At 42.2% G+C, this 12,601-nt stretch overlaps 1 protein-coding gene and 1 non-coding gene across 3 annotated transcripts in view; both read right to left on the minus strand.

Moving 5' to 3' along the window:
• Positions 1 to 12,601, minus strand: part of NPSR1 (neuropeptide S receptor 1) — a 159,849-nt gene that overhangs the window by 9,763 nt on the left and 137,485 nt on the right. For both annotated transcript variants that reach the window (XM_068973323.1, XM_068973322.1), the window contains one exon: positions 8,540 to 8,616. In XM_068973323.1, the coding sequence (XP_068829424.1) occupies positions 8,540 to 8,616 (77 nt within the window). The remainder of the gene's footprint in view (positions 1 to 8,539; positions 8,617 to 12,601) is intronic.
• Positions 11,576 to 11,682, minus strand: LOC138080521 (U6 spliceosomal RNA). The gene has a single exon (XR_011144980.1). It is a non-coding gene; the product is annotated as a U6 spliceosomal RNA (small nuclear RNA).

Consider the following 12,601-nt stretch of genomic DNA (forward strand, 5'->3'; position numbering starts at 1 on the left):
CCACCAAATTCTTTCCTTTGCCCCCAAGGCCCACAGAGAGATGACATTTTCCAGCCTCCTTTTCGGCAGGGGTTGTTCATTTCAGTTCACTCACTTAGTTGTGTCCAACTCTTTGCAACCCCATGGACTGCATGTTCATCAAACTCATGTCCATCAAGTTGGTGATGCCATCCAACCATCTCATCCTCTGTGGGCCCCTTCTCTTCCTGCCTTCAGTATTTCCCAGCATCAGGGTCTTTTCTAATGAGTCAGGTCTTTGCATCAGGTGGCCAAAGTATTGAAGCTTCAGCTCAGCATCAGTCTTTCCAATGAACTTCTTCAGGACTGATTTCCTTTAGGATTAACTGGTTTGATCTCCTTGCAGTCCAAGGGACTCTCAAAGAGCCTTCTCCAACACCACAGTTCAAAAGCATCAATTCCTTGGTGCTCAGTTTTCTTTATGATCCAGCTCTCACATCCATACATGACTACCGGAAAAACTATGGCTTTGACTAGATGGACCTTTGTCGGCAAAGTAATGTCTCTGCTTTTTAATATCAATAACCTCAGATATGCAGATGACACCACCCTTATGGCAGAAAGTGAAGCGAAGCTAAAAAGCCTCTTGATGAAAGTGAAAGAGAAGAGTGAAAAAGTTGGCCTAAAGCTCAACATTCAGAAAACGAAGATCATGGCATCCGGTCCCATCACTTCATGGCAAATACATGGGGAAACAGTGGAAACAGTGTCAGACCTTATTTTTGGGGGCTCCAAAATCACTGCAGATGGTGACTGCAGCCATGAAATTAAAAGACGCTTACTCCTTGGAAGAAAAATTATGATCAACCTAGACAGTATATTCAAAAGCAGAGACATTACTTTGCCGACTAAGGTCCATCTAGTCAAGGCTATGGTTTTTCCATTGGTCATGTATGGATGTGAGAGTTGGACTGTGAAGAAAGCTGAGCACCGAAGAATTGATGATTTTGAACTGTGGTGTTGGAGAAGACTCTTGAGAGTCCCTTGGACTGCAAGGAGATCCAACCAGTCCATTCTGAAGGAATCAGCCCTGGGATTTCTTTGGAAGGAATGATACTAAAGCTGAAACTCCAGTACTTTGGCCACCTCATGCGAAGAGTTGACTCATTGGAAAAGACTCTGATGCTGGGAGGGATTGGGGGCAGGAGGAGAAGGGAACGACAGAAGATGAGATGGCTGGATGGCATCACCGACTTGATGGATGTGAGTCTGAGTGAACTCTGGGAGTTGGTGATGGACAGGGAGGCCTGGCGTGCTGCGATTCATGGGCTTGCAAAGAGTCGGACACGACTGAGCGACTGAACTGAACTGAATTGAGGTTGGTCATAGCTTTTCTTCCAAGGAGCAAGTGTCTTTTAATTTCATGGCTGCAGTCGCCATCCACAGTGATTTTGGAGCCCAAGAAAATAAAATCTATCACTGTTTCCATTGTTTCCCCACATATTTGCCATGAAGTAATGGGACCGGATGCCATGATCTTAGTTTTCTTTTCAGCTGGGGGTAGTCACGTGATTAAGTTCTGCCTATAGGAACATGGAGAGAACTCAGGCCTGGCTCAGATACACTCCCTGAGTAATCCTTCATGCTGTCTTCCCTCATCCTCAATCTGCTGGATACTGATGCTAAGCCATACCTTAGTAGCCATTTGTTAAAGAGTGGCAGCATCGTCATCTCCTTGAGTTTCTGAATGACTGTGTGTCTTTCCCTTTGACCTTTACTGTCAATTCAACTTTAACTGAAGAAGAAACAAATTTCTATTTTGTTAAGGTTACTATATTTGCGGGTTTCTCTGATATAGCTGCTAGTGCTTCCTTAACTAAAGCAGAGATTGAAGCTTCACATGCAGTGCTGTCATAATGCAAAGCTACAGCAAGCAGCATTGGCCTATAGGCAGGGAGCAGGTAGTGAGGAGACTGATAGGGAAAGCTGGGATGGTAGAGATGCACCGGATAGAAGTGTTATCAAGGGAAGGCAGGTTGTGTGCTTACTGAGACTGGGCCCCCAGGGAGAGTACAAAGGTGGTATAGAGTTAGGATTCTCCAGAGAAAGAGAACATACATATCTGTGTCAGTAGCTATATCCATGTATATGTGGAAATTTATTATAGAAATTGACTCATGCAGTTATGGAGGCTAAATTCCTTAATCTGCTGTCTGCAGACCCAAGAGGTCTGATGGTCTAATTCAGCCCAAATCCAAAAACATGAAAACCAGGAGAGACGATGATGTACATCTAAGTCAAAACGCTGGAGAATCAGGCAACCAATAGTGTAAATCTTTGTCCTAGTCTTAGGTCCCAAGAAGCGAGTAGGACAAGATGGATGTCCCAGCTTGAGCAAATGTGCCCTTCTTTTGCTTTTAGTTCTATTCTGGCCTTCAGCGGATTGGATGATTCTCACTGTCATTGGTGAGGCCTGTCTTCTTTACTTAGTGTGCAGATTCACACGCTTCCAGGAATGCCCTCTAGACACACTTAGAAATAATGTTTTACCAGCTATCTGGCTAGCACAATCAAGTTGACATAGGAAATTAACTATCTCAGTTGGTAAACAGAATGTTAATAGTGTGTGTTGATTGCCACCAGCTGTGTTTAGCAAAGGATTAGGAAAAAAGAGATGAACTCAGACAAGAGTTGGTTGGAGTATGAACAAAAACGAAAGAAATTAGGGAAAGTCCTAAAATTTGGAAACCTTTAAAAATTTTTATTTCTTTTTTTCGCTAAATTGGGTCTTCATCGCTGGACTTGGGCTTTTTCTAGTGGCGTGGAGTAGAGGATACTCTGCAGTTGTGGCGCCTGGGCTTTGCATTGCAGTCGCTTCTCTTATAGCAGAGCATGGTCTCTGGGGCACTGGGCTTCAGTAGTTGCAGCATGTGGGCGCAATAGTTGTGGCCTCTGCACTTTAGAGCAGGGGCTCAATAGTTGGGGCACACAGGGTTAGCCGCCACATGGCATGTGGGATCTTCCTGGACCAGAGATCAAACCCATTTCATGGATTCTTTACCACTGAGCCACCAAGGAAGCCCCTTAAAATTTGGAATCTTACAGAGTTGCATGGCTTGATTGTTCCTTGTCTTCATAGCACCAAGTACATACTTTGTATGGCCCAATGCAAACTGAAAATGCAAACGGACTGCTAAAGCAAATGTGCATACCTTTTGACTGTGCACATTTTATGCCAATGAAGCCAGTATCCAAATTCAGTTGTAACAGAAGTTTACACCAGCAATGACCCATTCAGAATCATTCCTGAGAAGAAAGGCAGACTAAGGATGTGGCCTCCCACCTATTGTTTCAGATGACCTCAAGCTAGCTTCTATTCTAGGGGATTAAATGAGGAAGCAAAGAGACTAGTCAGACCTGAGAATTATTTTCAGAAAGACTGTTTGGATACGGTTGCTGGTGAAGCTGACTGGAAGCAAATAAGTCAGAAGTCTACTAAGATTTTTAGGAATGATATTAGATAAACATGATAGATTAGATAAATTAGATGTTAGATAAACATGAGGTTTATATCTTTGTTAATACTTAGAAATACCAGATTTAAAACTTTACCAATCCTGTGACTGACAAATTGTACCTAGTTGAAGTTTAAATGTATACTTTCCTTGTGTATCAGTGAGGTTGAGAACCTTGTTTTTGGCTATTTCTCTTTCCCCTCTTATGAAATGTGTTTGTGTCTTCCTCATTTTTCTTCTATTTATCTTTTTAAAAAATATTTTTATTGATTCTGAAGAATTCTTCATACATTCTAGAAACTAATCTTTTCCTGGATAATGTATTGCAAATAGCTTCTCCCACTTTTTGGCTTGACTTTTAAATATAAATAGAGTCAAATTTATTTATCACTTTTTTGGTTTAATGCATCTTGTCTATCTTTTAAGAAATCCTTTCTTATTCCAGTGTCATAAAGATAACATCCTTCATTGTCTTTAAAAAAATTTTAAAGTCTTACATTTCACATCTAAGTTTCAAATTTCCCTGGAATTTAATTATGCCTATGAATTGAGGTGGAGATCCAATTAACTGCTTACCCTATAATCTTCTGACGTATATCATGTGCTTATATTATATGTGTGGGTCTCTTTGGGAGCTGTTTTTTTTTTTTCCTATTGAAGTGTCTATACCACACTCTATTAGTCACTCTAACTTTATGATAAATCACTGTTTATACATTAAACCTTTACTACCTTGGGCTTCCCTTGTAGCTCAGTCGGTAAAGAATCTGCCTGCAGTGCAGGAGACCTGGGTTTGATCCTTGGGTTGGGAAAATCCCCTGGAGAAGGAAATGGCAACCCACTCCAGTGTCCTTGCCTGGAAAATCTCATGGACAGAGGAGCTTTGTGGGCTGCAGTCCATGGGGTCGCAAAGTGTCGGGCATGACTGAGCTACTAACACTTTTACTACCTTGTTGTAATTCTCCAGAACTGTCTTCCTGGCTTTTCTTGACTCTTGAAATTTCCATGTATGTTTTTAAATTGGCTTATCAAGCTTAAGAAAACATCCCATTTGAATTTTGATTTTAACTCTATCAATCTGTGAATCATTTGAGGAGAATTGACATCTTTATAGTACTGAATCTTGCTATCCACAAACATGCTATATATATGTTTCATTTATTTTATATTTGTATTTTTTTTCACATGGAAAAGGAAATGGCAACCCACTCCAGTATTCTTGCTTGGGAAATCCCATGGACAGAGGAGCCTGGCAGGCTCCAGTACATACATAGGAGTTAGTGACTAAACAACTTTTTTTTTCATAAAGTTCCTTATGCCTTTTGTTGAAGGTAGTTGTTTGCAGAAAAGCCATTTCACTCTCGTGTACTGATAAAGAAAAGTACTTAATGAGCTTATTTTAAGTTTATTTAGCTGGAAGTGATTAGGACTTTAACCCAACTGCTCCTAATCAGAAACTTTTTTCTTCAGCTTGTTCTGCCCCATTTAATTGGAAACACGTACTTTGGCTATAGCATGGGTCACATCATATCTTCCAAGTCATATTGGCCAGATGCAGTTATATCCAGATATGTTACACTTTGTCCATTTCATGGGTACACCTCTTCCATCTCCTGCCCACAGGCAGTAAATGTCCTGTTTTATAGGAGTAAACATCCCTGGGCATCAAAAGCAAGCTCATTTATAAAGGATAACCTACAGGATTGGAAACCTCATATTCTCTACCTTTCGCCTGCCAAGCACTTGTTTTGGGGAAAGTCTGTAGATCATTTATTAGTTATTTCTTTTCCTTTCTGTCAGACTTGAGGGGGAGAAAACAGACATACTTGCCAGGAAGAAGAATGATTCTGAAACTTGAATTTTGCAGCCATGTTTACAAAGTTAGCTTCTGTTCACACTAATCATTGCTTATTTCCCCTTGTTGATGGGCAGTAATCTTGGAATACTAAAACCAGTGGAAACCTTTTTCCCAGCCAACTCTAGAGTTACTTGGCTGTAATGAGATTGAAAATCGAGCTGCTTATGAATAAGATACAGAAAGTACACAGGCTTTTTGGAACTACTCTCTGCTCCTCATTCCAGAAAAGGGTCAGTGACACTGATACAAAGATATAGACAAATAAAAAATTGATATGATGGACATATAAACATGTACTAGAGATTAAAAACTGATTGTAGCCATTTCCACCTTTGGAAAGGAGAGGCATACTATATATCAGTGGAAAATGGATCTCTTTGCAGCTTTATAAAATCTCAGGGACTGGAGGATGGGGGAATCCAAGAGTGCAGGAACTAGAAAATTGAGTAGCAGGGAGATTTGGGGGACTCTGGAGAGAGACAGGGTAATCACAGATGTAAAAGGCCTGCTGAGATAAAAGTGGGAGATCCCCAAGGCGGCGGGGTAGCTGACAGAATGTGGAAACTCTTTATCACTTCAAGCCTAAGGAAATGAGATGGATTCCATGATTCATTGGATCAAGAGCAGAGGGAACAGACAAGCTGTTGGAGGTGAGACCATGGGGTGAGAGCTCAGAGGGACAGTGAGAGAGGACACACCAGTCTTCTGGAACTGGCAGAAATCACAGACAAGGGTTTAAACCAATCTGATTTAAATCTGAAAGTGCAGGAAGACCTCAGTCTACTTAAGCAAAATTAGGTCACCTTTTAGATTTTTAAATACATCAAAACACTTCGGGAGATGATTCTGGAAGAGTGCATTGAAGGCAGCGCTCAGCAAAGAGGCTGGTGGGTGACAGCCATGCCAACAATCCTGAGCTTGAGCTTTATAATTAAAAAAATAAAAATAAAAATTGAGCTTTTTCCAGTCATTCACCACCTTCTTTTCTGTAATGTTCTTTCTTCTGAGAGGCAGCCTGATGTGGAAGAGAAGATACAGGCTTTCTAGCCAGTCATATGTGCATTTGAATCCTGCTATATCATGACCTATGAAAACAAGCAAATTGTTTAACCTTCGAGCCTGTCTTCCATTTGTAAGAGAGAGATGATGATACCACCGTACAGAGTTGTGTAAGGATTCAGGGAGGTAAAGTATGGAAAGGACCCAGAAGTGGCCGACAGCAGATGCACTGTGTCTCTCTTGTCAGTCTGTGTTGACAGACTCAGCAAACAAATGGACGGTAGCCAGATCATATTTAAGATGGAACTTTGACCCACACTCTGCAGCAACCAACCCAGGAAACCAATCCATTATCTACAATAACCAGTCGAGGAAACCAACCTACTCTATGCGAGTCAGACTTGCAGAAAGTCAGACCACTGTTTCTAACCCAGAGTCCATAAACTGAATAATACCTCCTGGAACAGTCTACCACAAAATACCCAAGACTTGACTACTGACTGATAGCTCATTAATTTTTGCCCCTATTGTCAACTTAAAACCAACCAGAGAAAGCCAAATATGCACGCCTAACCCATCACACAGGATGCTGTGCTTTTAATCAGCACATTTACAGCTTCCCCATGGCAACAGCCCCCAGTCAGGGCACGTCTGAGGCTTTACCATTCCTCTGACTGCTTTTGTGTTTCTGTCAAAAGACAAGTGATGGTGGCTGATTCCCTTGCTATAGCAAGCTTTGAATAAATAGCCTTTGTCTATTCTCGTTTGGTTGGTGTATATTTATTTCCTCTCTCTCTCTCTCCTCACTTTTTTCCCCTGACTCTTCCCCTGTTATGCACTGTATATTTGTGTCATGACAAAATTCATAAGTTGAAGACTTAATCCCCTCAATGTGATGGCATTAATTTTTGCAGATGGGGCCTTTGGGAAATAGAATTAGATGAGAACAGGAATCTTATGATGGAATTAGTGCCCTTATAAGAAGAGACAGTAGAAAGATTTCTGTCTCTCCTCTCTGCTTTGTGAGTAGATAGCAAGAAGCCAGCAAGGCCATCTGCAATCCAAGAAGAGAGCTCTTACCAGGAACAGAATTGACTGGTACCTCGATCTTGGGTTTCCAGTCTCTAGAACTGTGATAAAATTAATTTATTGTTTAAGCCACTTGCTGTGGTATATTGTTACAGCAGTCTGAGCACACTAAAACACCCTCCTTTTCCCCGTGTTTCCCCTCCAACCTAGAGCTCTGGGCTTTCCAAAGCCCTCTGGTCCTACCTCACTTGAGCTGTCAAACTAGGATCATGAACACTGTTAAGTGACAACTCAATCAAAAACCTACCCAGGCAATGCAATGATATATCTATATAGATAGGTATAATTTAAAACTAATATGATTTCCATTTGTAAAAGATGGATGATAATTTTTGTGAAATGAATATATATGTATGGTTTTGGCCCATGGAAACTCCATGGTCTCCTTTTTCAGAACTAGCCATTTTATAGTAACTAGACACCCAGGAGACCTTCTCTTCTCTCTCGGGCATGTTTGTGTGCTGTGTTCTCTCCAGCTCATTCTCAGAGGCCCAGCGTTGTCTGCCTGGGAAGCAGATGGGCCTCCAAGTCTCAGCACCTATTGTGTAGGTGGTACTCAGCAGTAAGGTTGCTGAAATGGGATTTGGGGAAGGGCTGTAGCAGGCAGTCTTGGGCTTGTTCTGCTGTGTAGGGTATGCCCAAGCCATGGGGAGGGCATGTATTCTGCCTTGACTGTCCTAAGGTCCAGGACTGTTCTGTGGTTAGATGACAGTTTTTCTGTAAGTTTAAGCGAAGCAGAAATGTCTGTCCTCATGTTTTGCTGAATGTGTGGCCTCCTCCCTACACAGTCCTCTCTTTTCATACCAGAGTCCTCTTGGGTGCCTCTCTGCAAACCCACCAGGATAGGGTTACCCTCAGACCCTGGCTTAGAGCTGTTTCAAGGGGCTCTGCTGGCACAGCTCAGCCAGACCCAAAGTCCTCCTTCCTCAGATTTTGGGAGAGCCATGTGGAGAAGGCAAAGCCTGCCTTAAACAGCTTTTGGGGGTCTGACCTGCTAGCTGGGCCCTGATATAACAGCAGGCTTGTTATAACTGTGAAACCCCAGCTCATGTTTGCTAGAGAAAAACCTCTGCAGAAGCAAAATTAGCTAAGGATTTGGTAATGCAGATGAAAGACTTACCTGAGCAATTGGAAATCACTGTCTCATAGGCTTTGCTTTTGACCCAAATAGTTCTGATCACAATGGCATAGATGACACTGCGGAAAGGACCAAAGATAGTATTAAAGTGGCTGGTGGGTCCCCACTCTGAGGACCACTCCAGTTCCCCAAGTGTGAGATATGGAGGCAAGGGTCTCTCAACCATGGTCTGCCCTCCTATCCTTCCTGATTACAGAGTCACAATAGATGGCAGCTGCTTCTTTTTTTAAGTCAGGAGGCTTGGACTGGGTGAAATTAAGTGATTTCTCCAAGATAATTCAGATGGTCAGAAGTACAACTGAGACTGGAATCCAAACACAGGGTTTGGGGTCAGAAAAATTTAGATTTGTAACTAGCCCTATTATTTGCTGGTTGTATGGCCTTGACAGCCTTTCCTTGGCTCCATAATTCCTGCCTCAGGTGTTCACATCACTGTGTCATCCTCTCCCCTTGAGTATGGCCAGACCTGTGACTTGCTTATCAGTGCATTGGGGTGAAAGTGATGGGATATCTATGATTACATAAGTGTGTGGGATCTGTCTTGCTAGTGTCTCTAATGCATTGCTAGCTCTGAAGAAGCAAGCTTTTGTGAGTCCTTTAGCCCCAAGAAATCAATTCTGCCAGAAGTCCAGGGAAACTTGGAGGAAAATCCTTCCTTACTTGAGCCTCTGATAACACCCCAGCCCTGGTAGACACCTAAGCAGAGGACCCAGTTAAACCATGTCCAGACTCTGACCCCCAGAAACTGTGAGATAATAAGTTATAGCAACCTGAACCCATTAAGAGATTATCATGAACCTGGTGACTTAATAATGTTACCCAGAAATAGACAACTAAAACACTGAGTGAAACAGGAAGAATGTTGTGTCCCTCCTCCCCAAATTTACATGTTGAAATCCTCCTGTCCAATGTGGTGTTATAAGGATATGGGACTTTGGGGAGGTGCTTAGGTCATATAGAGGGTTGCATCTTCATGAGTGGGATTAATGCCCTTGTAAGAGAATATTCCCGCAGAAGTCTTGTGACATTTTGTCGTGTGAGGCTACAAGGAGAAGTCTGCAACCTGGAAGAGAGCCCTCACCCAACCGTGCTCCTGCTCGTGCTCAGCTGCTAATTCATGTCCTACTCCTTTGTGACCCCATGGACCGTAGCCCGTCAAGTCCTCTGTCCATGGGCTTTCTCAGGCAAGAATACTGGAGTGGATTGCCATTTCCTTCTCCAGGGGATCTTCCCAACCTAGGGGTCAAACCCACATCTCTTGCATTGCAGATGGATTCTTTACCACTGAGCCACCAGGGAGCCCCACCCAACTGAACTGGCAACCTAATTTCAGACTTCTAGCCTCCAGTACTGTAAGAAATATATTTCTGTTGTTTGCAGGTCACCTGCTCTGTGGTGTTCTATCATAGCAGCCAGAACCCACTATAAGACTGGGTCTTAGTTTAGACCATCAAATCAAGTTAATAATGCAAACTTCAGAGTTTTTTAGGGATCAAATGTGACAACCTCTAAAGTGCTATACACAGTGTTTTAAAATTATCAGAGGCTCAATGAATGTCATTTTCTTTCCCTTCCTTCTTCATTTTTCACATGATATCACGCCTAATATTACATGGTGTAATCTGCACCTAGGGGCTCCCTTGGTGACCCAGTAGTAAAGAATCCGCCTGCAATAAAGGAGACGTGGGTTTGATTCCTGGGTTAGGAAGATCCCCTGGAGGAGGAAATGGCAACCCAGTCCAGTATTCTTGCCTGGGAAATTCCATGGACAGAGGAGCCTGGTGGGCTACAGTCCATGGGTTCGCAAAGAGTCAAACATGACTGAGCGACTCAACAACAACAACAGCAAAATATGCACCTAACAGGAAAAAAGGACTAATGACTCAAAAGCATTAGCAAATTTTGTATCCTTTATCCCCTTTGATAAATATAAACATACCCTTCTTTAATTAGTTATTTGACATTTCTAATATACTGAGAACCTTGACTAAAAACTTTGAGACAAAGCACTGCTTCATTTTAAAACTGCACTAACATCCCTCTTGAGAATCACTTGGTTAAAAAAAAAAATCAGAGTTCTAGTTCATAGTAGCTGACAAAGCACTAATTGCTTTTAATGATCTCTGTAATATAACTCAATTAATGACTGTGGTAAAACCCTCCTTATTGCTTTTCCCTGCTCAGAGAACCTCCTCTGAGTCTGCCAGGAAAGCTCAGGGTCTTTGAGGAGCATCCTCACCCTTCCTATACCTTCCCAGGGACTTTTCTGTAAATTGTTTGTCTACATGAAAGAAAAAATGAGAAAACAAATTGCTAGTGAGACTATTCTTTTCCCTAAGTTGAATACTTGTTAGATCAGGAAAACTTTTTTGCAGATAAATGAAATACAAGGAAAGGTTACAATATCATTAAGTGTAATTGAGTACCACAGTTGCAACCCCGCTGCTTAACTGAACAATAATTCAAGTATTTGTTGACTATCAACCATATACGCAGTGGAAAATTAAAAATTTCGTGTGTTAGGGGTTTGAGCCTTAGTCACTCCCACCTTGTCTCGCTAGGATCAGTCAGGCAAGTAGAAAGCCAGGAGCAGCTTTACTGTTAGCCAGGAAAACTAATAAGTAGGATGCCCCTTTATTTCCCAAATCCAGCCACTTCTCAGGATGTAACAGTCATACATCAGAGAGAACTGTGAATGCATTTATTTCCTTCTTGCTGCTTCCTTTCATCAAATTAATCAGCAAAATTCTGTGAACTGTCCCTTCAAACTGTCTCCATCATCTGTACCTTCCTCTCCTTCAGCATCACTTCATACCCTTACAGTCTCTTCTTGTTTAATATCTGGAACCTTCTGTATTGTGATGAAATAAATATAACATAAAATTTACCATTTTATCCATTTTTAAGTGTACAGTTTGGCAGCATTAAGTACACTGACATTGCTGTACTACTATTACTATCATCCATCTCCAAAACTTTCTCATCTTTCCCAGCTGAAACTTTGTATCTGTTAAACACAGAAACATGCATAAACGCACAAATTAATGTGTCATCCTTAGGCAGGGGCCATGAAAATTTTCTTTGTATCCTTCTAATTTTAATATATGTGCTGCCAGAACAAACACTCCTTATCATCTCTTGCCTGATTTATTGCCATAGTCTTATAAACATCTCCACTTTGCTACCATCTGGAATGTCCGTACCGCTTGCCAAGAGAATTGGAGCTTTGGGACAGAGAATCATTCTTTGGCTTAACAACCCTTCAGTGCCTCCGCTTTCCTACATGATGCTATCTAGTCTCTTGAGCAGGGCATCCAAAGCCTCCCACAATCTATCTCTGCCTTCTTCACCTCTATCGTCATCATCCTGCCTCCCTCTACTCCACTGTCTCTCAATACACCTTCTTCCATGTCAGCATGAGGAGTAGCCAACTAAACTAACCCCAATTCCATGCTTAATATGTAGGTGACTTTGGGTGAACATAAGGTCCAATGTCTTCCATTTCTCTGTGTCTCCTTTGCTTCCTAAAGATACATTTTTTAAGCCCATTCTCCACGCATCACATTGATATGAAGCCTTTCTCTTCCTCGGTGGCAGCTGGCTCCCTCCTCCTTGGGGCCTCTGGGCTGGTATAACACTTGGTATGTTGAGTCTTGTCTATGACGTGCACGTGTGCGCAGTCACTGTCACAGCCAACTTTTTGTGACCCATGGACTGTATCCCACCAGGTTCCTCTGCCCATAGGACTCTACAGGCAAGAATACTGGAGTGGGTTGCTCTTTCCTGCTGCAGGGCATCTTCCTGACCCAGAGACTGAACCCATGTCTGCTGTATCCTCTATATTTGGTAGGTGGTTCTTTACCATTGAGCCACCTGGGATGTCCCTTGTCTACGGCAGTCATATCTTAAAGATCAAGCAGATCCAGAAATGGCCCATTCTTGGAAACAGCTGAGGAATAGCATCTCCATCCTTTCAGGTCAACTTCTTCCATGTCTTTTATTTATCTCCATTCTCTCAGCAGGCATAGCTTGACATCAAGCTTC

This window comes from Capricornis sumatraensis, chromosome 5 (genome assembly GCF_032405125.1).
Source record: "Capricornis sumatraensis isolate serow.1 chromosome 5, serow.2, whole genome shotgun sequence".
Classification (NCBI taxonomy): domain Eukaryota; kingdom Metazoa; phylum Chordata; class Mammalia; order Artiodactyla; family Bovidae; genus Capricornis; species Capricornis sumatraensis.